Source organism: Salvelinus namaycush, chromosome 5 (genome assembly GCF_016432855.1).
Source record: "Salvelinus namaycush isolate Seneca chromosome 5, SaNama_1.0, whole genome shotgun sequence".
Classification (NCBI taxonomy): Eukaryota; Metazoa; Chordata; class Actinopteri; order Salmoniformes; family Salmonidae; genus Salvelinus; species Salvelinus namaycush.
Window position 1 is genome coordinate 52,415,456 of NC_052311.1, and position 26,255 is coordinate 52,441,710.

The 26,255-nt window shown below is 42.9% G+C and overlaps 1 protein-coding gene across 2 annotated transcripts; it reads right to left on the reverse strand.

Moving 5' to 3' along the window:
- Window positions 1-12,049: 12,049 nt before the first annotated feature.
- Window positions 12,050-25,404, reverse strand: LOC120047645 (death-associated protein kinase 2-like). 2 transcript variants are annotated; one of them, XM_038993190.1, is made up of 12 exons: window positions 24,995-25,404; window positions 17,617-17,748; window positions 17,119-17,340; window positions 16,162-16,300; window positions 15,857-15,986; window positions 14,953-15,001; window positions 14,801-14,827; window positions 14,386-14,538; window positions 14,228-14,273; window positions 13,945-14,034; window positions 13,622-13,708; window positions 12,050-13,280 (listed from the first exon to the last, which is right to left on the reverse strand). In XM_038993190.1, the coding sequence occupies exons 2-12, from the start codon at window positions 17,676-17,678 to the stop codon at window positions 13,200-13,202; spliced, it is 1,086 nt and encodes a 361-aa protein (XP_038849118.1). In that variant the 5' UTR covers window positions 17,679-17,748; window positions 24,995-25,404; the 3' UTR covers window positions 12,050-13,199. The 2 variants fall into 2 exon arrangements, with proteins under 2 accessions (XP_038849118.1, XP_038849119.1); XM_038993191.1 differs by lacking the exon at window positions 14,386-14,538.
- Between the last annotated feature and the right edge of the window lie 851 nt (window positions 25,405-26,255).

A 26,255-nucleotide genomic window follows, 5' to 3' on the forward strand; every position in this document is an offset into this window, starting at 1 on the left:
TGTTCCGTGGCTAACGACAGAAGCAGCAGCCCACAGTGAGAACAAACACAGGAAGAAGGCTTCCGCATAGCTGCATACAGCTAGGAACACACACACACACTAATATCTGCCCTTCAAAACAGGAGAGTCCCCACACACACTCACAAATGAAGAGACCTACTGTCCTACCTTGGTAGTGGCGTTGGGAGATGGAATTGGAGTTTGAGTAGGAGCGATGGCAAGGCTGATGATGATGATGCTGGTGGTTTTGTGAGTGTGTGTAGGGGTGTGTGTGTGAGGTGTCTGAGAGTGTGTATGAGTGTGTGCGTGGGTTGGAGGGTGGAGGTTGGCTTTGGGTAGCTGGCGCAGACTGGGACTGGCACACAGGGAGGGAGCGGAGGCACTGAAGCCCTGCAGCTGAGACGACTGCTCCTAACACACCACAGACAAGAGACAAGGGCCACAGTGTGTCAGAGAGAGAGAGAGAGAGATAGAGAGAGACAGAGATAGAGGGGAGAGAGCGAGCGAAAGAGCGAGCGAGAGACAGAGAGAGAGAGATAAAGGGGAGAGAGCAAGACAGAGGGAGAAAGAGAGTGTATGAAAAGCTCTTTCCATAATAAACAAAGACAAGAGCATCAGTGAGTGGCTGTGTGTATTTGCAACAAAATAACCCAAGACGTGCTGCCACTGCTTGCACGAGACGTGCGCATGTGACTGTGTGTGTTACTGTCTGCATTCTAAATAAGATTACTTTATCTCATTCATGTCAGCAACTTATATTTATCACACACACACACACACACACACACACACACACACACACACACACACACACACACACACACACACACACACACACACACACACACACACACACACACACACACACACACACACACACACACACACACACACACACACACACAGGATAATTCATCTGATGCTTCAATCCTAGCAGTCTGGACTAGGCCTCACCTCAAATGGGAAGAAGAGCAGGGTCTGGCAGCCCGCCTCCTCCTCTGTGAGTGACAGCAGGGAGCCCAGCTCCTGGCCATAGGAGGTGATGGGGGCTCAGCGAGTGTCCCGCCCCCTTCTGCTGAACACCTCTAGGGCCCCCAGGAGTACCCGCTCCATCTCTTCTGTGTCAAATACCTCCAGACTCACACTGGGGGAGAGGGTAGTGTCACAGTAGAGTAGTTGAGTAGATATGAGAGGAGAGGAGTGGAGTAGAGGTCTAGTGGAGAAAGCAGCAGTCAGTCATCCTGCTTGTGAGAGTGTGTGAGGCTGTAGCTTAGTGATTGACCCTCTTCTTGTTTTTGAGAGTGCATTGTGTTGATGACCCAGCTTTATTCGCTGGCGGCTGCACTTATACTTCTGGTTTGTCTCTGTCCCATCTCTCCCTCCCCCAAATTGTAGCCGGTGTCCGTAAAATGTATATAGGTTCAGAACTTTTGTTAAACAGCACAGTTACAAATATAAGGCAAATAGAAGTCAAACTGGATGGTCTTCAGAAATAGATGGGAGGGGTCGAGGAAGGACAGGAGTAAAAAAAAAAAAAAAAGATAACTATTGTAAAATAGATTGTGTCCGTAACATTTACATAGTATGTAAACTAAGCAAAAAAATAAATGTCCTCTCACTGTCAACTGCGTTTATTTTCAGCAAACTTTACATGAGTAAATATTTGTATGAACATAACAAGATTCAATAACAGACATTATCTGAACAAGTTCCACAGACATGTGACTAACAGAAATGGAATAATGTGTCAATGAACAAAGGAGGGGTCAAAATCAAAAGTAACAGTCAGTATCTGCTGTGGCCACCAGCTGCATTAAGTACTGCAGTGCATCTCATCCTCATGGACTACACCAGATTTGCCAGTTCTTGCTGTGAGATGTTACCCCACTCTTCCACCAAGTCACCTGCAAGTTCCCGGACATTTCTGGGGGCCCTAGCCCTCACAATGGCCCTAGCCCTCACCCTCCGATCCAACAGGTCCCAGACGTGCTCAATGGGAATGAGATCCGGGCTCTTCGCTAGCCATTGCAGAACACTGACATTCCTGTCTTGCAGGAAATCATGCACAGAATGAGCAGTATGGTGGCATTGTCATGCTGGAGGGTCATGTCAGGATGAACTTGCAGGAAGGGCACCACATGGAGGAAGATGTTTTCCCTGCAACGCACAGCGTTGAGATTGCCTGCAATAACGACAAGCTCAGTCCGATGATGCTGTGACACACCGCCCCAGACCATGATGGACCCTCCACCTCCAAATTGATCCCACTCCAGAGTAACGCTCATTCCTTCGACGATAAACACAAATCTGACCATCACGCCTGGTGAGACAAAACCGCGACTCGTCAGTAAAGAGCACTTTTTGCCAGTCCTGTCTGGTCCAGCGACAGTGGGTTTGTGCCCATAGGTGACGTTGTTGCCGGTGATGTCTGGTGAGGAAACAGGTACAAAAGTATACATGTCTGTAAATATGTCTGGAATATTAAACCATTGTCAATTTGACGTGTCTGCATCTTACCTTGATTCCTGATAGTATAAGCTGGAAGTAGAAGTGTTGTTGTTAATTTGTTTACTCCAATCAGGGGAGGAGTGGAAGGGTAAGTGAATTTATTTATTTTTTATATAAAAAATAAAAAAAGAATTCTAAATTGTTGCCAACATCTTGGATAAATGGGTGGAAAAAAGAACGATAGATAAAGGATAGACAGAGAGAGGGGAAAGAGAACATTGCCATGCCCAGTGAATTAGGAGCAGAAGAGATTAGCAAATAAGAGAGTAGGAGAGGGCCAGCTAAAACAGCACTGATAAGAACACCAGCAGTTAGAGCAGGAATGCCAGAGATAACAACAGCATTGACTATATGTGTGGGAAGTTATATACTGGTAGGACTGGTCTTAGATCAGCCATTCCCTAAAACAAATATTAGAACATAGCTAGCATAATCCTACACAGTTCACTCTTAAATTCTTGTAGCCCTCCTGGAACATGGTTGAGTTGCAAGCTGTGAATTTAACTCAAATCACTATCTCACACTCAAATCAAATCTAAATCAAATTTTGTTTGTCACATGCGCCGAATACAACTGGTGTAGACTTTACTGTGAAATGCTTGCTTATGAGCCCTTAACCAACAATGCAGTTTAAAGGTACGAGTTATTTGAGGTAAATATGTACATGAAGGCAGGGTAAAGTGACTAGTTATCAGGTTAGATAATAATAAGAGTAAAATAAAGAGTAGCAGCAGCAAATTGTGTGTAAAAGTGTGTGTGTAAGTTTGCGATAAAAGTCACTATTGAGCAAAGTTGGGTTGGAACTCGTAAGATGTCGCCCTTCTCCGTCGGCACCATCAGCCTCTACCCTCGACACTGATGTGAGGTCAGTTTTGGGTTTCCCCGCCCTAATGATAAAGGTTAGGATTTGGGGAAGGTAAGCTGATCCTAGATCTGTCTCTATGGGCAACTTGTAGTCTTGTACCTAAAGCGGGTTGTTGACCACTGGACTAGTAAGTATTGGTCGTTAGTGTGCCCCCTACCTGCGTTGCTAGTACTGCGGGGGGCAGCCATACATCATGGCTCCAGGCTACCAGCTGTGCCTGCGGAGGTGGTCCAGATTGTGTGTGTGAGACAGTAGGAGGGGGGGGGGGGGGGGGGTCCGACATAGTGTCACCCCTCCAGAGGAGGGAGGGGAGGGGCAAGGAGAGGAGGGTGGGGGGGCCGGACATGGGACGCAGCGGCCTCCCAGATATGACGGGGAGCCTGGGAGACGAGGGGAGTGAGGAGGTGTGGCAATCATCTGACGGAAAGGGGAAAGGAGAGGAAGGGTGAAAGAGAGAGAGGGAGAGGAATGGACAGATGTTATGTAAAGGCCTTTATTCATACTTTCACTGCAATTCATTATTTACAAAATACATCTCATGGCAGCTACAGAATCAACTATTAGATTATAATTACAATGTAGTACATGTTAGATTTTGAGGAAGCGTTCAAAAGTTGAAGTTGCTACTAAATTGTTAACTCACTATGTGGTTTGCATGTTGGACTTGTTATGCTGTCATGGAAACAACATGAGGTCACGTCAAAACAAAAAGATACTGCAACTAGCGCACTTGAGAGAAAAGGTGAAACAAAATGCAGCCAAATACTGTTTCAACCTTCTGTATTTTACAAGAACAATGTGAAACGTTTGATACATAGATGCCACACTCTCAATGACATCACTGTCCTAAACAACTGGAATGAGATTAAGAAGGATTAAGACCTATAGATTCGTTAAGATGATCTGCGTTTGGGAACCAAATTAATAGCAGTGTGTCAAATGCCTGGAACTGTTGCCTCTTCCTGGTTTGTTTTATGATGTAATCATAACTACTTCTTTATTCTAGTTGAGCATAAACAAATACAAAATGGAATCCATACCATATGTATGAGAGTAGGACTGTGCTCAGAGCCCATTGAATAATGTAGTCACAGCAACCTCTAAAGGTGATGTCTTGTCAAGGTCATGGACATCACAATCTATAGGACTCCTTTTGACGACAGAAAAATGAAACATTTAAATACTGAATCCTTACCGAGTGGTGTGTGTGTGTGCTGCATGCCTTTGAGAGCGAGAGACAAGAGAGTAGTAGGGAGGTTGTATATTTAATGAATTCCTTCAACCATGTGTCGTGTATCATGCTTCATGTAATGAGGTTTAGATAACACTGATACAGACTCCAGCCCTGCATGGTACTGTACCGAACCACACCCGTGGTGTAAAGTACTTTAAAGTACTTTTTGGGGTACCTGTACTTTACTATTTATATTTTTTGACAACTTGTACTTTTACATCACTACATTCCTAAAGAAAATATTCTTTATATTCCTGTCACCCAAAAGTACTGGTTACATTTTGAATGTTTAGCAGGACAGGAAAATTGTCCAATTCACACACTTATCAAGAGAACATTCCTAGTCATGCCTACTGCCTCTGGTCTGGCTGACTCACTAAACACAAATGTTTTGTTTGTAAATTGTCAGTGTTGGAGTGTGTCCCTGGTTTTCCTTAAATACAAAAAAAAACAAGAAAATTGTGCTGTCTGGTTTGGTAAATATACGGAATTTGAAATTATTTATACTTTTACAGTTGATACTTAAGTATATTTTAGCAATTACATTTACTTTTGATACTTAAGTATATTTAAAACCCAATACTTTTAGACTTTTACTCAAGTAGTATTTTACTGGGTGACTTTCACTTGAGTCATTGTCTATTACGGTATCTTTACTTTTAGTCAAGTATGACAATTGGGTACTTTTCACCACTGCCCCACACTGAGGACAACCCTCACTGACACACTCACGTGAGGGCGGAGGTGTATGTTTCATGATTAACAACTCATGGTGTAATTGTAACAACATACAGGAACTCAAGTCCTTCTGTTCACCTGACCTAGAATTCCTCACAATCAAATGCCGACCATATTATCTCCCAAGGAAATTCTCCTTGGTTATTGTCACAGCCGTGTATATCTCCCCCTCAAGCAGATACCACGACGGCCCTCAAGAAACTTCACTGGACTTCATGCAAACTGGAAGCCATATATCCTGAGGCTGCATTTATTGTAGCTGGGGATTTTAACAAAGCAAATTTAAGAACAAGGCTACCTACATTCTATTAGCATATTGACTGTAGCACTCGCGCTGGAAAAACATGGGATTACTGCTACTCTACCTTCCACAATGCATACAAGGCCCTCCCCTGCCCTCCCTTCGGCAAATCTGACCACAACTCCATTTTGCTCCTCCGTTCCTATAGGCAGAAACTCAAACAGGATGTACCGGTGCTAAGGACTATTCAACACTGGTCTGACCAATTGGAATCCACGCTTCAAGATTGTTTTGATTATGCGGACTGGGACATGTTCCGGGTAGCCTCAGAGAATAATATTGACGTATTCGGTGAGAGAGCTTATAAGGAAGTACATATGAGATGTTGTACCTACTGTGACTATTAAAACCTACCCTAACCATAAACCGTGGATAGATGGCGGCATTCGCGCAATACTGAAAGCGCAAACCACCACATTAAACCATGGAAAGGTGACTGGGAATATGGCCGAATACATACAGTGTAGGTATTCCCTCCGCAAGGCATTCAAACAAGCGAAATGTCAGTATAGAGACAAAATGGTGTCACAATTCAACGGCTCAGACACGAGACGTATGTGGCAGGGTCTACAGACAATCACGGACTACAAAGGGAAAACCAGCGACGTCGCAGACACCGACGTCTTGCTTTCAGACAAGCTAAACACCTTTGCCCGCTTTGAGGATAACACAGTGCCACCGACACGGCCCGCTACCAAGGACTGTGGGCTCTGCTTCTGCGTGGCCGACGTGAGTAAGACATTTAAACGTGTTAACCCTCGCAAGGCTGCCGGCCAAGACGGCATCCCTAGCCATGTCCTCAGAGCATGTGCAGACCAGCTGGCTGGTGTGTTGACGAAGATATTCAATCTCTCCCTATCCCAGTCTGTTGTCCCCACATGCTTCAAGATGGCCACTATTGTTTCTGTACCCGAGAAGGCAAAGGTAACTGAACTAAATGACTATCGCCCCATAGCACTCACTTCTATTATCATGAAGTGCTTTGAGAGACCAGTCAAGGATCATATCACCTCCACCTTACCTGTCACCCTAGACCCACTTCAATTTGCCTAGTGCCCCAATAGTTCACAGACGATGCAATCGCCATCGCACTGCCTTATCCCATCTGGACAAGAGGAATACCTATGTAAGAATGCTGTTCATTGACTATAGCTCAGCATTCAACACCATAGTACCCTCCAAGCTCATCATTAAGCTTGAGGGACTGGGTCTCAACCCCACCCTGTGCAATTGGGTCCTGGACTTCTTGATGGGCCACCCCCAGGTGGTGAAGGTAGGAAACAACATCTCCACTTCGCTGATCCTCAACACTGGGGTCCCACAAGGGTGCGTGCTCAGCCCCCTCCTGTACTCCCTGTTCACCCATGACTGCATGGCAATGCAATCCTCCAACTCAATCACCAAGTTAGCAGACGACACAACAGTAGTAGGCTTGATTACCAACAATGACGAGACAGCCTAAAGGGAGGAGGTGAGGGCACTCGGAGTGTGGTGTCAGGAAAACAACTTCTCACTCAGCATCAACAAAACAAAGGAGATGATCGTGGGCTTCAGGAAAAAGCAGAGGGAGCCACCCCCGATCCACACTGACGGGACAGCAGTGGAGAAGTTGGCAGGTTAAGTTCCTCGGCGTACACATCACGGACAAACTGAAATGGTCCACCCACGCAGACTGTGTGGAGGAGAAGGCGCAACAGCGCCTCTTCAACCTCAGGAGGCTGAAGAAATTTGGCTTGTCACCTAAAATCCTCACAAATTTTTACAGCTGCACAATTGAGAGCATCCTGTCGGGCTGTATCGCCGCCTGGTACGGCAACTGCACCGCCCACAACCGTAAGGCTCTCCAGAGGGTAGTGAGGTCTGCACAACGCATCACCGGAGGCAAACTACCTGCCCTCCAGGACACCTACAGCATCCGATGTCACAGGAAGGCCAAAAAGATCATCAAGGATAACAACCAGCCAAGCCACTACCTGTTCACCCCGCTACCATCCAGAAGGCGAGGTCAGTACAGGTGCATCAAAGCTGGGACCGAGAGACTAAAAAACAGCTTCTATCTCAAGGCCATCAGACTGTTAAAACAGCCTTTACTAACACAGAGAGGCTGTTGCCTACAGACTTGAAATCATTGGCCACTTTAATAAATAGATCACTAGTCACTTTAATAATGTTTACATATCTTGCATTACTCATCTCATATGTATATACACTGTATTTTATTGCATCTTGCCTATGCCGCTCTGTCATTGGTCATCCATATATTTATATGTATATATTCTTATTTCATTCCTTTACTTAGATTTGTGTGTATTAGGTAGTTGTGGTGGAATTGTTAGATTACATGTTAGATATTGCTGCACTGTAGGAACTAGAAGCACAAGCATTTCGCTACACTCGCAATAACATCTGCTAACCATGTGTATGTGACCAATAAAATTTGATTTGATGTGTGTTTGCATGCGTGTGTGCTTGCTCGTGTGTTCTCGTATGTGCTTTCCTGTGTGTTACCGAGTTGAGACTGAAAACAAGAGTGATTAAATATACATGTGCCATTAAGTGATTGAGTGTATTAACAGACAGGTGCCTCCCTCTGCATGGGCTAAAGGTAGGTAACAATGTCACTGTGCCTCTGTGCCTAGCTGCCTTGTCTCCTTCTCCCTATTCATATTTTTGCTCTCTTCCATTTCTCACATTCCTCTTAATTCGTCTGCCTTTTCCACAACTTGTGAGAAAACTATTTTTCTTTTGTCAAACCAAAATGTCTTCAAAGGGATACTTTGGGATCTACTTCCCCAAAGTCAGATGAACTTGTGGATACCATTTTCATGTCTCTGTGTCCATTATTAAGGAAGTTAGAGGTAGTTTTGCAAGACAATGCTAACTAGCATTAGCTGATGACTGGAAGTCTGTGGATATCTGCTTTAAGACAAATCAAATCAAGTTTATTTTATATAGCCCTTCGTACATCAGCTAATATCTCGAAGTGCTGTACAGAAACCCAGCCTAAAACCCCAAACAGCAAGCAATGCAGGTGTAGAAGCACGGTGGCTAGGAAAAACTCCCTAGAAAGGCCAAAACCTAGGAAGAAACCTAGAGAGGAACCAGGCTATGAGGGGTGGCCAGTCCTCTTCTGGCTGTGCCGGGTGGAGATTATAACAGAACATGGCCAAGATGTTCAAATGTTCATAAATGACCAGCATGGTCAAATAATAATCAGGAGTAAATGTCAGTTGGCTTTTCATAGCCGATCATTAAGAATATCTCTACCGCTACTGCGGTCTCTAGAGAGTTGAAAACAGCAGGTCTGGGACAGGTAGCACTTAAGGTGAATTGAATGGTTGACTGCCATCTACTGTCTCTCCCCTCTACATACACCATCTCTCTCCTTACCTCCCCCTCTTAGATCTCGACTCCCCTTCCTCCATCGTTCACATTCCTCATCTCTAACCATAGACAGGACTCTTTCCGGGAATGTAAACAGTAGGAGTTGAAACAACAGACATGTCATGTTTCTTTCTGAAGAATGATGTGTCATCCGCTCTTCAAGCCCTCAAACATTTCTCTCTTTAATCCAGCTTTACATTCAGGGTGCTCTAATGCACTCCAATGTTTCTACACAGTTGCTTCACATGGGCAATGTGTTGTACTACCCAGCATCCTTTGAATTCATGGTGTCAATGACTTACATGCCTAATTAAAGGTGAGGCTTATTAACTGGGGTTGCGTCGGCCTATCGGGAACGTACGTACAACCATGCTGAAAATGTCTATGTGACCTTATGTCCATATAAGCTTTTTTTATATATATCTTGAGCGTTCCTGTTGGCCCTGTTCCTCCTTTCACTGTCCTTTTTTTAACTTCAAACATTTGTGGCTGATGAAGAAGCTCCCATCATCCCAACATCCCATCCATCAGTGCCATCAATTGGGAATTTTTTATGACTCCTGTGGCCAACCTAATACTTAACTTGAAAGTATGCAAACACACTTGATATACCTTTAAGGTTTGTCTACCTTTAAATCATTACCTAGCTTCTTCTTACAGACCAACCAGACATGAGTTTATGAACCATGAAGTCCTTTGGGAAGGATGGGGAGAAACACGTCATGTTACTGTCAATGGTGTTAACACAACTTGAATAAACCAAACTAAAATATCCCAATCAATTTGTTCTTTAAAATACATTTCAGTCAATTTGAGATTTTTTTAAATCAATGTTTCCCTGGTTATACTGTAAATACAGTAGGCTGCCTGTCGTCATACAGTCATCATACTGATAGATGTTATCATGTCTGATAATGGTGTAATTTGAATATTTAAATTGTGTCAAACGAACCATGGTGATGAAATAATTATAATTTCCAACCCATTTTAGAAAAGTATGGTCCCCTTGGTAGGCTGCTACAAAATTATTGGAGAACCTGGCTGGATGCCTTGAATGTCCCATGACTAAATAAACTAGATCACACATTGAAAATACACTGAACAAAAATATAAACACAACATGTAAAGTGTTAGTCCCATGTTTCATGAGCTGAAATAAAATATCCCAGAAATGTTCCATACGCACAAAAAGCTTATTTCTCTAAAATGTTGTGCACAAATTATTTACATCCCTGTTAGTGAGCATTTCTCCTGCCAAGATAATCAATCCACCTGACAGATGTGGCATATGAAGAAGCTGATTAAACAGCATGAACATTACACAGGTGCACCTTGTGCTGGGGACAATAAAAGGCCACTAAAATATGGATTTCACATGACTGGGAATACATATATGCATCTGGTGGTCATGGATACCTTAAAAAGAAGTAGGGGCGTAGATCAGAAAACCAGTCAGTATTTGGTGTGACCACCATTTGCCTCATGCAGCAAGGCACATCTGCTTCACATAGAGTTGATCAGGCTGTTGATTGTGGAATGTTGTCCCACTCCTCTTCAATGGCTGTACGAAGTTGCTGGATATTGGTGGGAACTGGAACACGCTGATGTACATATCGATCCAGAGCATCCCAAACGTGCTCAATGGGTGACATGTCTGGTGATTATGCAGGCCATGGAAAAACTGGGACATTTTCACCTTCCAGGAATTGTGTACAGATCCTTGCGATATGGGGCCATGCATTGTCATGCTCAAACATGAGGTGATGGCGACGGATGAATGGCATGACAACGGGCCTCAAGATCTCGTCACGGTATCTCTCTGCATTCAAATTGCCATTGATAAAATGCAATTGTTTTCATTGTCCGTAGCTTATGCCTGTCCATACCATAACCCAACCGCCACCATGGGGCACTCTTTTCACAATGTTGACATCAGCAAACCACTCGCCCACACGACGCCATACATGTGGTCTGCGGTTGTGAGGCCGGTTGGACGTACTGTCAAATTCTCTAAAACAATGTTGGAGGTGGCTTATGGTAGAGAATTGAACATTCAAATGCCTGTCAGCAGCTTGGGTGGACATTCTTGCAGTCAGCATGCAAATTGCATGCTCGCAAAACTTGAGACATCTGTGGCATTGTGTTGTGTGACAAAACTGCATAGATTAGGGCCTAATGAATTTATTTAAATTGACTGATTTCCTTATATGAACTGTAACTCAGTAAATTGTTGCATGCCGAGTTTCTTTTTTGTTCAGTATACATACATAGACTTTTTAATAGACATTTAGTTCATGGTCAGGTAAAAAATGTATAAATTACTTGCAAATGACTCACCGGTTTGGTGGCTGCACCTGCTGCGATAGCCAACTTTCCAACCAGCGCGCAGATGTAATGATTGTCCTGTGCTTTTCACGTCTTCTTACGGTTTAGTCGGAAAAACTACAGTATAATAGCCGTTTTAATTATAGGTTTACCACAGTCTTCCTGATATGTTTTTTACATTTAACTTTGTCCAATTAATAAAAATAAATGCAGACCATCCGAATTCCTCAAACGTCTACAGGTAAAGTGCCATGTGTCACTTGATCTCGAGAAGGAAACCCGTTTGACGTTTTGTTTGTCTCGCTCTGTGTACGAGTCGCCACTCCCACGATAATGCTTGGCAAGCTCTAAGTGTGTAGCCTGTTAGCCTGTTACTCCGTTTCGCTAGACATGGTTGTTTGCGCATCTCCTCTCACCTGTATGTACTGTATATGTGGGTGTTCATGCTTACGAATTACACATATACTGAACACCTTGAACACTTATTATATTATGCACTTTTACTTCAATTTTAATGGTTGCCTAATTCCAAACTCACCTCTCTTGCATGCTCGAGTGCGTCTGTTGGTGAGTCCTCTATGGCAACGGGCATGTGCTCTGTAGGATGCACATTGGAAGGAGAGAGGGCATGGGCAGATTCAGGAATTTACAGTGTGTGAAAGCTCTTTATTTCCTTGGCCCCCTCTCTCCAAGAATGCTGCTGACTCCTTGGATCCTGCTCATCTTGGAAGTGCCAACTATTCAACCCCGTTTCAAAACCGCCATACCCTTGTATAAACCCAGAGGAAAATGGCAACAATTCCCCACCCTTTGATAAGAATATGAGGTTGACAGCCTGGAAACAATTTAGAACATTTAGAATAAGAACTGAAAGACTGAAGTTTGTAGGCCTCACTTCTTCTAATCCGTTTGTCTGTTACAATGAACTTTTACAATGATTGTGATGTTAACTATAGGTTCGCAGTGGTCAAGTAAGATACAGGTTGCAGTTCACTGACTATCTTGACCTCATGGTTCAAATATGGTAACATCATGTGCCACAGAAACTGATAACTCAACCAGTACAAGTAGTCTGCTGTCTTTAAAAAATTGTGGGCTTTCAAAGTAACAAACGTATATACTGTGATAGCTTTAACATCATAGACTAACATTTTCTTATTCACCATCACACAATTCACAAAACATGGTTGTTGTCAGTATTAAACTCTCATTATTATATATAAAAAACAAGCCTACACAATGTTATAAAGTAGCTTTCCCTTTCAAAAACAACTATAAATTTGACCTTTGACATAAGCCAAAGATAGTTGAAATGTTCAATAAAGTATATCTAAGATGAAGTTTGATAAGGCTTTTAACCACAAAATATTGTAAGGCATAATAATTGCAATTGAGGTTAGCTATAAGTGTGACAAACTCTATCCCGTGCACCATCAAACCTAAAGAAAAGTTTTGGCATTTTCAGAAAATAAATGTGTCAAACTTAAAAGGCACAGGCAAATACATAAAAGGCACAGGCAAATACATAAAAGGCACAGGCAAATACATAAAAGGCACAGGGAAATACTAGGTCAAATGGGGGTGAAGTGTAACAGAAGCAGTTTGGTAAACTACAGTGGTTTTATCAGGAACCGTGTCTGAGACATTAAGATTCAACTCTGTGGACTAACACTGGCTTTAGGCACCTGCACATCACGGGTTCGTTACTCGTATTGTGATTGGTACATCACGGGTTCGTTACTCGTATTGTGATTGGTACACTCACAAAAGGCTTCTCTCCATTTCCCCATGGTGGGATGGATAGAGGTGGTCTGAGGCTGTGTTAGTGACCCCAGTGGTCTTATTTAAGAACTGCTGCTGAGTCTGCGGCGAATGAGAGAAGCAGGCTTGGTCTCCGTGTCCTCCTGGTCGCTCTCACACTGCCTCTGACAAGGGGACAATTGCAGAGATATTCAGACATAAGCATATCAACAGCCTCATCGATATGTTGATATTGAGAGTATAATAAAGGGATTTATAACAGTTCAAATAAAGGGATTGTAACATTATGATGAAATATGGGTGCAATATTTCATTGTAGTTTTCCTGTTTTTGTTCTTTCCCTGGCATATAATTGATTAGTATATTACGATTGATTAAAATTGGTGTTATTGATGGCCCAGACAGTACACACAGCTAGTTATATAGGTCTTAGTCAGACTTTAAGAACAGGGCAGAAGCCAGCATGTCCCCTGGTCTAGACCCAGTCCTTTCTGCTCTCTCTTACCAGTTCTGGGTCCTCCTGGGACCTGCTTTTACACTGCAACTGCAGGCGAAATAATCTGTTACACGCCCACACCATGTTATACGACATCTACAGAGAGAGAGGGGGGGAGGATTTAAAGAAGGGTATGAAAAGAGAAGGTGTCCATAGGAAAGCAGGACTTTGGAAAGAAAAAGGCAAATATGATGCAATACAATGTCCGGACCAGCAGGTGTCGGGCTCTCACCAATATTGTAGGACTACTGCTGCACACCAATGCAGATACAGGGTAGGAGAAAAGAAGAGGAAGCTACTTTGGAATATTGAGATGCACCACTGGGCCTCACCTTCCATTTCCTTTTGGCGTTGAACTTCTTGAAGCTTTTCATGTTGATGGACGATCGACTTCTGTTATCCGCCTGTTTGCGCGTGAGGGGCTGATAAACAAGGAATGAACGTGATATTGTAATAGACGCTTTAGCCTTTATCCAAAGTGACATGCAGTTCACAGCTTTTCAGTGTGAATCATACTCACAACTTAAGCTTTCCTACTCAAACCTTATAATGTGCTTATGTTGGGTTTATGTATTGAAGTTACCCCAATCAAATCACAATTCTCTCTTCTCTCACCTTGATCCAAGGGTGTACTAGACATTCATCCGCTGTCATTCTCTCTCTGTAGGAGGGACACACATCATTAAGTAATAGATTGTTGCATAGTATACAGAGGTTATAGACAATAACCATATCAATTAAACTAATAAATGAATGAGTGATCGTTTGTTTACATTGGGTCTTTGACCAGCAGTTTCTCAATAAAGTCTTTGGCCATGGTGCTGGTCTGGTTGAAATAGTTCTCTTCAAAATCATAGATCATCCCCACGATGTTCTTTAGTGTCTCCTCATCATTATCTCCTTGAAAGGGGGACAAACCACTCAACCTGTAGAATAGGGGGGTATTAGAGAATATGTGTAGCTACCAGAGGAGGCTGGTGGGCGGAGCTATATGAGGACAGGCTCATTGTAATGGCTGCAATGTAATAAATTGCATTGGAGTCAAACGTGGTTTCATGTTTGATACCTTTCCATTTATTTCATTACAGACATTAAAATTAGCCGGTCCTCCTATAGCTCCTCCCACCAACCTCCACTGGTAGCTATGGTATGTAAATTTCAAATTGTCCACTTGTTTTGCATACTCACAATATGTAGGTTATCACACCAATACTCCTGGAGATGAAAGAGAAGAGAGATATGAGTGACTTTGTGTGCACAAAACTTTTTACCCTGACAGTCAAGGCAGCTGGGACATTTTGTTTTGTTTTTCTAATGAATAATATTTTAGTAATGGTTACCAAATGTCGGCTGCCTCGCTCAGGGGTTCGTAGTTAATCACCTCAGGGGCTGGGAAGAAAACGGAAAGGGAGAAGGGGGAGAGCAAAAGAGAGAAAGGGAGAGATAATGAGATACACATAACACAATCCAGCCTTATCCAGAAAAACAGAGTGTGTGTAAGAGAGGAAAATAACAGATAGTAAGAGAGAGATCTTTTGTAAGGACCTGAGAATACAATAGAAGAGAGTGTAACTTCCTTTTGTCACAACAGTCACTGTGTCATTGTGTTAGGAAACACTGGGTGATGCTAACACTGCTGTTGCACAACATAATGGCATTCTCTAACGATGTTAAATGCTCTAAGACCGTCATTGTAAATAAGAATTTGTTCTCAACTGACTTGCCTAGTTAAATAAAGGTTAAATAAATAAAAAATATAAATAAATCCTAAAATCTTACAGTAAAACACATGAAAATGGGCAACTAGTTGGGGAATGAGTGGGTTATGGTAGAACCCATGGCCCGACAATAATACCCATGCAACACTTAAAGTAATCATTCCGTTACACTCTTTGTGTTGGCGACTCAGGTTGCATCACGCATTTCATGTCTGTTGAAACTTCTCACCTAGTCACACGTCTCTCTCACTACCCCCAGCTCCCCACCACACGCTCTGATGTCACATCCTGTCCACAACCACACTACTACCCCTTGGAAACTGTCTCCATGGAAACCTCAGCACCTTTCTAGAGGCTCATGCTAAATAAAAACTAAAACAGACAGGAAGATACACTGTACACACATCAAACATACACACCATAATCACACACTAACAAAATGCTCACACAACATGACACACATACTGACTGACACAATTTCCACCAAACAAACACAGACAGTAAACATGTGGAAAGTTCCACTTACAGATGTACTGTGGGGTCCCAGATAGGCTCCTGTACTCCTCTCCCTGTTTGAAGCGATGGGCCAGTCCAAAGTCAATGATCTTGATGTGGGGGTGTGGAATCGTCTTGTCAGCCAGCATGATGTTCTCTGGCTAAATGGAAAACAGAGAGCGTTGCACACACAATGCCAAATCCTGATGGAATGAAAAACAGCCCAAATGGGTTTGGTCAAGGGGCAACAGAGTCAGGAAACGGGAGGCCCGTCCCACCTAATTCATGGTACAGGGAAGCACTGCTTTCTATCAGCTCTATTCCTGTGTGTCTCACCTTGAGGTCAAAGTGGGCAATGTTCTTAGTGTGCATAAAGCCCACTCCCATGAGGATCTGCTTCAAGAACTCTATGGCCTCCTCCTCAGACAGGCTCTCCTTCTCTGCTATGAAATCAAACAGCTCCCCACCACTGATACTAGAGCAGAGAGAGGGAGGGGGGGGGGGGGGGCAGTGAGAAAGAAGTGGTAAAAAAAAGGAGATAGAATTAAGTAGAAGTTTGTCAGGGCAATATCTTCATCACATACAGATGTAGGATCTTAATTTGATCACCCTGTTGCAGGAGACATTTAAAACTTGTAATATATTTGAGGTTTAAAAGGCTTCTGAAGTTTGTATTTTCTACTTTGAAATTTCAGACTTGATTTTCCCTTAAGAATAATGTATCAACCCCTACACAAATGTCAATTAATTATAATCCACATAATAATTCAAATTTCTTGTTGCTGCAGGATTATTTCCCTGCTGTAACAAACTGGCTCAAATTAAGATCCTACATCTGTCGACTTATAATAACTAGACCAAGTTATAAAAATGGCATCGCATTCATTCCTATTAAAGTTACTCGAAAGTGAATCAGCCTAAAAGTTTGCTTCAAGATCTTTTATTCATGAACTCTTGTTTCCTGGAGTGCAGCACCAGTTTGGTTGCAGTTGTGAGTGTGTCTGTATTTGGGGGGGCTATTGTTCAGTTATATTAATAGGCTTTGGGTTGTCTGTCTGGCCTGGACTATTAGATCAATGCTAGTAATGACAGGAGGATTAGATGGGCTGACGGGACCAAGTGCTTCTCATTGTGTTCCCATTAAACAGGGTGGGAGTTAGAGTTGTGCTCCACACAACTATTTCCATCCCACCTGCTGTGGGCTGAGGGGGAAGACAGACAGACAGACAGATAGACATAGACATAGACCAGCAGAGGTCTCCCCCTCCCTCCATCTGTCCCCACTTGACTCACAGCTCCACGATGAGCACCACCTCGGCGCGACTCTCAAACACGTCCCTGAGGGCCATGACGTTGGCGTGCTGCAGGCTCTGCAGTATCTCCACCTCCGTCTCCACACTCTTCTTCTCCAGGCCCAGGCGGCTACTAGCGCTCCGACGCAGCTTCAGGAACTTCCCCGCCCAGTGGACGCCGGACGCCCGCTCCAGCACCGCACGCACTTGCCCAAAGTGACCACTAGAGGGGGGCAGAGAGGGATGATATCGTAGGGAACTTTTGCATTGAGCTCTATATTACGCTGAACTACTCCTGTGATGCTAATAGGCCTAAAGCTTGTTTGAATGTGAGATGAGAGAGAGTAACAGAGAGGGACATTGCACCTTTCTAGTACTATTTACTTAGCAGTGTATTCCTAGAATTATATGTAAATTAAGTTCAATTCAAATCAATTCAAATGAACATCAATTAATGTCTAGTGCTGTTCCATTCTCTACTCCAAACCTTCTCACTCACCTGCCAAGAACCTCTCCAATCTCATAGTAGTCCTCCACATTCTGCAGCTTAATCTGAGCCATGGTCTTGCTCTTTTTCCCTCTTCCCCCCCCTCACACTCTTTTTCTGGTTGTTTTCCAGAGCTACTGCACTCTGTAGAAGTGAGGGAAGAATGAGGGATGACAGAATAGATGTGGAAGGTAAACCAAAATGTATTTCAAATATAGAAGCAAGTAAGTCACCAGACAGCATCAGGAACCATGGAAGAATGCCGGGACAATAAACAGAACTCTGTGTGTAGATAGAATTATGACAACCGTATAGCAGCAGATAAACTATAAACTAATGGAAACAAACATGGACATAAATTGAAAAAGGCACACACACGCACACCAACCCACACAACCATGGTCGCTGGCAGATGTTTTGGGTTGGCATAGGGGGAGGGGGGTTTAGAGCGATTTTTTAAAATGTATTTATCATCATCCCTACTTTGCGCAACTATGCACACAAGAAAACAGCCAACCCCCATGATTTGTATCACGTTACAGTTTTTTCAATCACTTTGATGAGATTTTCCCAAGTATGTCACAACGGTTAGTAAACAACTCAAAACAGATCCTCAAAAAGGCAGTTGTTTCAAAACTCTAAGCACTTTTTCAATTGACTTGATTCAATACTTAGTGCTGAAGATTTGAACTGTAGCACGATTGAAATCTAGGCCACAATTCAATTTGTATTGTGAAAGTTCAGCGCTGTAGCGCGATTGAAATTGATAGGTCATTTCTGATTGAGGCGACATATGCAGCGTTTACCGTGAATGCAGTCTCCCCGAACGCGGGAACAGTGCCTTTAAATTTAAATCACGCTATAGCGATTTGATCGCACATTGGGATAGAAATCAAGGACATTTTCAGTAAATGTTTATGGGTAGTGCCAGTGAATTGCCTAATGTGAAAACAGTGTAATATACATTACTGTAGCATATTACATTCAAAGAACAATTTTGCATCTTGCATTTTTTTCTATTAGATCAACTGTTAGTTAAAACAACTACATTGAGAAGATATCATGATGTGTTTTGGTGATTAAATCAATGTTCTCATGGTATTTCACAGTAAAATTAAGTTTTGGATCAATGGTTGTGTGGTGAAAGTCTACAAACTAAAATTAATACAAAATAAAAGGTTTTGAATATAAGATTAGCTGTGTTACAAGTCTTACCAGTTTGGAGTTTTTTACTAAGAGTTTAGAAAATTCACCATATACTTGTGAAAAGAGCACCAAAGCGATTGAAGAAAAAAAACTGTCAATAGACAACTACACCTCTTCCTTGCATTTCATGTGTGTGTTTGATGGTCAGTCTTGCACGAACACTGATAACTGGGACAAAAGCAGCCACTGACTGCGCCCTTATCCGGATGTTTTATATAGAACAGACATTTTCTGCAGTGTGTCTGTATATATGTGTGTGTGTGTGTGTGTTTGATGACATCACCTTGCATGAGGTATGGAAGTTGTTTATGAATGGTAGTGGTTAATAGAGATGTTATTACATCACGTTAATCAATGCTGAACAAATGTTCCACTACGGCTTGTTAATTTAGCAACAAAAATCAAATAATTATTCTTTACACACAACCACCCAACCACCAACACACATCCTTCCCTGCTGATGCTGGAGCACAAAGGCATGCTCTGTATCTGTAAATATTTACATGTCACCGGAAATAGCATTCATTTATCAGTGAACGCCCCAATGTGCTGTCAGCACACACACACCAACTAGCCAGGGGCCAAAGTGTTCTGCTTAACCACAACACAGATGAGAATACTTCTGTGAAAAAGAGAAAGACAGAGAGGTGTGTCCATATGCCCTGTGCATGTACAGTATGTGGCCTGTATGCAGGGCCTAGGGGTTTCTACTGTGTATGAGTGATGCATGGCATGATAACGGGTTCCAATCAATAGTCGGATAATAAATCAATGTACTCCTCACACTCAGTCATGGCAAGTTCTATCACCACATATCAAATCAAATTGTATTTGTCACATGTGCTGAATACAACTGGTGTAGACTTTACCATGAAATGCTTGCTTATGAGCCCTTCCCAACGATGCAGAGTTTAAAGATATTAATAATAACTAAATAGTAACACAAGAGGAAGAAAAGAAAATACACAAGAATGGAGCTATATACAGGGAGTACCAGTACCAGATCAATGTGGAGCTATATACAGGGAGTACCAGTACCAGATCAATGTACAGTAGCAGAGCGAACAGTCTATGGCATTTCGGGCCTTCCTCTGACACCGCCTGATATAAAGGTCCTGGATGGCAGGGAGCTCAGCCCCAGTGATGTACTGGGCTGTTCACACCACCCTCTGTAGCGCTTTGCTGTCATTTACATACCAAGCGGTGATGCAGCCAGTCAAGATGCTCTCGATGGTGCAGCTGTAGAACTTTTTGAGGATCCGAGGGCCCATGACAAATCTTTTCTGCCTCCTGAGGGGGAAGAGGCGCTGCCGTGCCCTCTTCACGACTGTGGGGTGTGGACCATGTTAAGTCATTAATGATGTGGACGCCAAGGAACTTGAAGCTCTCGACCCGCTCTACAACAGCCCTGTTGATGTGGATGGGGGCGTGCTCTCCCCTCTTTCTCCTATAGTCCATGATCAGCTCCTTGGTCTTACTGAAGTTGAGGGAGAGGTTGTTGTCCTGGCACCACACTGGTAAGTCTCTGACCTCCTCCCTGTAGGGTGACTCATCGCCATCTGTCATCAGGCCTACCACCGTCGTGTCGTCAGCAAACTTGATGATGGTGTTCAAGTCGTGCGTGGCCACACAGTCGTGGGTGAACAGGAAGTACAGGAGGGGACTAAGCACACAGCCCTGGGGGGGGCCCTGTGTTGAGGGTCATCGTGGCGGAGGTGTTGTTGCCTACCCTCACAACCTGGGGCCGGCCCGTCAGGAAGTCCAGGATCCAGTTGCAGAGGGACGGGTTCAGTTCCAGGGTCCCTAACTTGGTGATAAGCTTGGAGGGGACTATGGTGTTGAACGCTGAGCTGTAGTCTAGGAACAGCATTCTCACATAGTTATTTCCCCCTTTGTCCAGGTGGGAGAGGTCAGTGTGAAGTGCAGTGTGAAGTGTGATCTGTTGGGGCAGTATACGAATTGGAGCGGGTCTAGGGAGTCTGGGATGATGTTGTTGATGTGTGTCATGACCAGCCTTTCAAAGCACTTCATAATTACAGTCATTTAGGCAATGGGGGTCAGCTTGAAACATGTTGGGATTACAGACTGGGATAAAGAGATATTGAAAATGTCTGTGAAGACGCTTGCCAGCTGGTTTTCGCATGATTGGAGAACGCGCCCTGGTATTATGTCTGGCAGGCGGCCTTGTGATTGTTAACCCCGTGCTCACATGGGTCATGGAGAGCAAGATCACACAGTAATCCTAAAAACAGGGGCTTTCATGCAAGGCACCATGTTATATTCCCTCGAAGCGAGCATAAAAGGCATTTCGCTTGTTTGTGAGTTCTGCATCGCTGGGCAACTCATTGCTGGATTTCCCGTTGTAATCCATTATCGTCAACAAGCCCTGCCACATAAAATGAGAGTTGGACCTGGTGTAATAGGATTCCTATTATATTGTTCTTTTGCATGTTTGATGTCTTGTCAGAGGTCGTATCGGCCTTTCTTGTATGCGTCCATGTCCGTGTCCCGTTCCTTGTAAGCGGTAACTCTGGCCTTTAGCCCAGTGAGAATATTGCCTGTAATTCAGCACCCCCAAACACCTTCCTGCGGCTATGGGCTTGTCTGTCTATGTGTGTGTATCTGCGTGTTGTGTGTGTGAGCTCGCACCTGTGCGTTTATCTGTCTAAATGTCTGTCTGACGATATGCATTGATGCAAATTGGGGAAAATATGGTAAAAAAACAGTCTGTGTGGTGTACATGCATGCATGTGTGAAATGACAACGTGTCTGTATGTGTGCTAGTTTGAAAAGAGAAGAGTCTGTGATGACAGGGTGTTTGTGTCTTTGTTGCAAGACAATGGCAGGACATGTGACATGTTGTAACGTCTGCTTCCAACTCACACTCTCAAACACGTAGATCCCCTGAAAGCAGCTCACTTTCCAGCCCACTTTCCAGCTCACACTCTCAAACAACTAGATCCCCTGAGCGCAGCTCACTCTCCAGATCCCAATCACCTGAATTCTGATCACCAGTTCACACACCTGTATGTCATTATCACGCACTATTTAGTTCAGTTCTTTGCACTTTATCACTGTGAAGTGTTGTTTGTTTTGTGACACACTTCTAGTCGGAGCTCTGTTTTTCCCGTAATTTACTCCTCCCGTGTATGATAGTTTTTGCCTGCCTCTCTAACGATACCTTTTGCCTATTCCCTGCCTGTACCTTAGCCTATCGGATTTCCTGTTATCAACCTATTGCCTGATCTCCCGGACGACGTTACTAGCCTTTTCCCTGCCTGTCTGTTGCCTTGTTGGACCCCCTGTGTATGACCTTCTGCCTGCCCCTGGACCCAGCTACCTGCTTTTACAATAAACACCTGCTGCGCCGTGCACTTGAAACCAGCTCTCTGTCTCCCCTCGTATTCATTACACATGTATACAGTACCTGTCAAAAGTTTGGACACACCTACTCATTCAAAGGTTTTTCTTTATTTTTACTATTTTCTCAATTGTAGAATAATAGTGAATATATCAAAACTATGAAATAACACATGGAATCATCTAGGCCAATTGTGCGCCACCCTATGGCACTCCCAATCACGGCTGGTTGTGATACAGCCTGGATTCGAATCAGGGTGTCTGTAGTGACGCCTCAAGCACTAAGATTCAGTGCCTTAGACGGCTGCGCACCCGGGAGCCCAAAAATGTGTTAAACAAATCAAAATATATTTGAGATTCTTCAAAGTAGCCACCCTTTGCGTTTAATGACAGCTTTGCACACACTTGGCATTCTCTCAACCAGCTTCATGAGGTAGTCACCTGAAATGCATTTCAATTAACAGGTGTGCCTTGTTAAAAGTTAATTTGTAGAATTTCCTTCTTAATGATACAATCAGTTGTGTTGTGACAAGGTAGGGTGGTTATACAGAAGATAGCCCTATTTCGTAAAAGATCAAGTCCATATTATGGCAAGAACAGCTCAAATTAGCAAATAGAATCGACAGTCCATCATTACTTTAAGACATGAAGGTCAGTCAATCGGGAAAACTTCAAGAACTTTGAAAGTTTCTTCAAGTGCAGTCGCAATAACCATCAAGCGCTATGATGAAACTGGCCCTCATGAGGACTGTCACAGGAAAGGAAGACCCAGAGTTACCTCTGCTGCAGAGGATAAGTTCATTAGAGTTAAATGCACCTCAGATTGCAGCCCAAATAAATGCTTCACAGAGTTCAAGTAACAGACACATCTCAACATCAACTGTTCAGAGGAGACTGCGTGAATCAGGTCTTCATGGTCGAATTGGCTGCAAAGAAACCACTACTAAAGGACACCAATAATAAGAAGAGACTTTCTCGGACCAAGAAACACGAGCAATGGACATTAAGCCAGTGGAAATCTGTCCTTGGTCTGATGAGTCCAAATTTGAGATTTCTGGTTCCAACCGCTGTGACTTTGCGAGACACAGTGTAGGTGAACGGATGCTCTCCACATGTGTGGTTCCCACCGTGAAGCATGGAGGAGGAGGTGTGCTGGTGTGGGGGTGCTTTGCTGGTGACAGTCTGTGATGTATTTAGAATTCAAGGCAAACTTAACTAGCATGGTTACCACAGCATTCTGCAGCAATATGCCATCCCATCTGGTTTACGCTTAGTGGGACTATCATTTATTTTTCAACAGGACAATGACCCAAAACACACCTCCAGGCTGTGTAAGGGCTATTTGACCAAGGAGAGTGATGGAGTGCTGCATCAGATGACCTCCACAATTACCTGACCTCAACCCAATTGAGATGGTTTGGGATGAGTTGGACCGCAGCGTGAAGGAAAAGCAGCCAACAAGTGATCAGCATATGTGGGAACTCCTTCAAGACTGTTTGAAAAGCATTCCAGGTGAAGCTGGTTGAGAGAATCCCTAGAGTGTGCAAAGCTGTCATCAAGGCAACGGGTGGCTACTTTGAATTATCTCAAATGTAAAATATATTTTGATTTGTTTTTTTGGTTACTACATGATTCCATATGTGTTATTTCATAGTTTTGAGGTAGTCACCCGTAATGCATTTCAATTAACAGGTGTGCCTTAAAGTTAATTTGTGTGTGAACTTGTCACTCTGTGTATGTGTATGTGCATGTGTATTTGACTGCATATCATATGCATGACCCATTCTGGTCCACTAGACTACTGTAACACTAGTAAAATGTCTACTCCAGTACATCCATTGTCAAGGACTGACTGTCCAAATGAAAACATATACAGATGCTGTATCTTAATTTGAGCCAGTTTCACACAACAGGAAATAATCCTGGAGCAACAGAAAATGTGAATTGTTATGTGGATAATAATCAATGGACATTTTTTGTAGGGGTTGATACCACAGGAGGCTGCTGAGGGGAGGACGGCTAATAATAATGGCTGGAACGAAGCAAATGGAATGGCATCAAACACATGGAAACCATGTGTTTGATCTATTTGATACCATTCCACTAATTCCGCTCAAGCAATTACCACGAGCCTGTCCTCCCCAATTATGGTTCAACCAACCTCCTGTGGTTGATATATTTTTCATTAAGGCAAATCAATTCTGAAATTTTTAAGTGGAAATTACAAACTTTAGAAGCCTTTCTAAGCATTGAATACACTACACGTTTGCATTTCCTGTTGTCCAGGAACATTCCTGCAACAATAGGATGATCAAATTAAGATATGGCATCTGTATAGCCCCAGAGATTAGGACACAGATAGGGTATCACCAAATCTATGTCCCACTAGACAACTAGAAAAAGAGATAAAGAAAGACAGAGAGAGAGAGAGATTGAGAGATGCTGCATGAATGAGAAGTGGGTTATTTATATCAAACAATATTGAGAATTGACATGAAGAAGGGGAGGGGGATGCTTTGGCCACTTGTGTGTGAAAGATGGAGTCTAACGTGGCATCATCCATTCAAGCCTGCAACAAATTGATGCGTAATTTGTGACATTGTAACAGCTGCGTCCATGGGTTTTGTATACAGTATGACATTACACATCCCTAAATTAAAAAAAAATGGCCAACATCGCTTGATCTCCATCAGTTGGAACCAACAGACAGACAAGAGAGAAATGGCTCCTCATAAATAGGCCTATTCAAACAAACGGATTTTGGGTCACCTTTTGTTTGAGGAAAAAGGTCTGTAGGCGGTGGTTAATAGTTAAAGCTACTCACCCAAATAAATTCACGATAATCTCGGGCGCCGCTTTGATGTGAGGTTGGTCTTCTTCACCTGTGTAGTAGGCTTTACGAACTCCCGAATTTAAAGTAAATTTGTCTCCCTTGAAATGAAATAATTAGGTTGTGCCGTATTCTGACAGCAACCGGTTTCCGTGCCGGGGAGAGAGTAGTAGCCAGACTAGTTCGACGGCTCGCTTTATTTCAATGCTCTTTGGTAGCCCAAGCCTACAGGGGAGCTAGAGATACGCGACATACAGCATGGCAAACCCTCGCATACTTTTACATTTTTAAACCACATCAATATTCCTGTAGACTATAAAAGGTGCCTGTGGTGGCCCTGAATCAATCCACTGATTAGTCTAGTACAATCCAATTTCTTGGATATGTTGCGTGCAATTTGCAAATAGACCCACTGCACAGTACACTGGAGTTATACCCTATTGTGTGATGTGGTAAAAAAAAAAGTACCCTAAAGGCAAGTTTGGGTAGGTAACTTTCTAAATGTAATCCGTTACAGTTACAAGTAACCTGTCCAACATTGTAATCAATAACGTAATTTTTGACTACCCAAACTCAGTAAATTAATCTGATTAGGCTACTTTCAGTTACTTTTAGATTACCATTAAGAGGCATTAGAAGAAGACCAAAGGATCCATCAAACACATTTGGTGTGTCATCATAGTGGTGTCTCTGACTTTTGGTCAGACGATCACATATATATATATATATATACACTAGATGACTGATAGGGGCTCTGTGTTGAAGCCACCATGCCTCCATCTTGGCCCCCCACCATTGGGAAAATATTTTGGAAACTATAGAAATGCATTTATTAATGTCTACATTAGTTTTTGCCTCATTTATTCTATTACACACACCTTAATGCATGAATAAGGCCACTAATAACGTTTACATATCTTGCATTACTCATCTCATATGTATATACTGTATTCTATACTATATTTTGCATTTTAGCCTATGCCGCTCTGACATTGCTCATCCATATATTTATATATTCTTATTCCATTCCTTTACTCAGATTTGTGTGTATTAGGTATTTGTTGTGGAATTGTTAGATATTACTTGTTAGATATTGCTGCACTGTCGGAACTAGAAGCGCAAGCATTTCGCTACACTCGCAATAACATCTGCTAACCATGTGTATGTGACCAATAAAAATTGATTTGATTTGATTTGAAATTATATTATGTGAGTTAAACATATATATTTTAATATATCTCATTTTCACCTCATT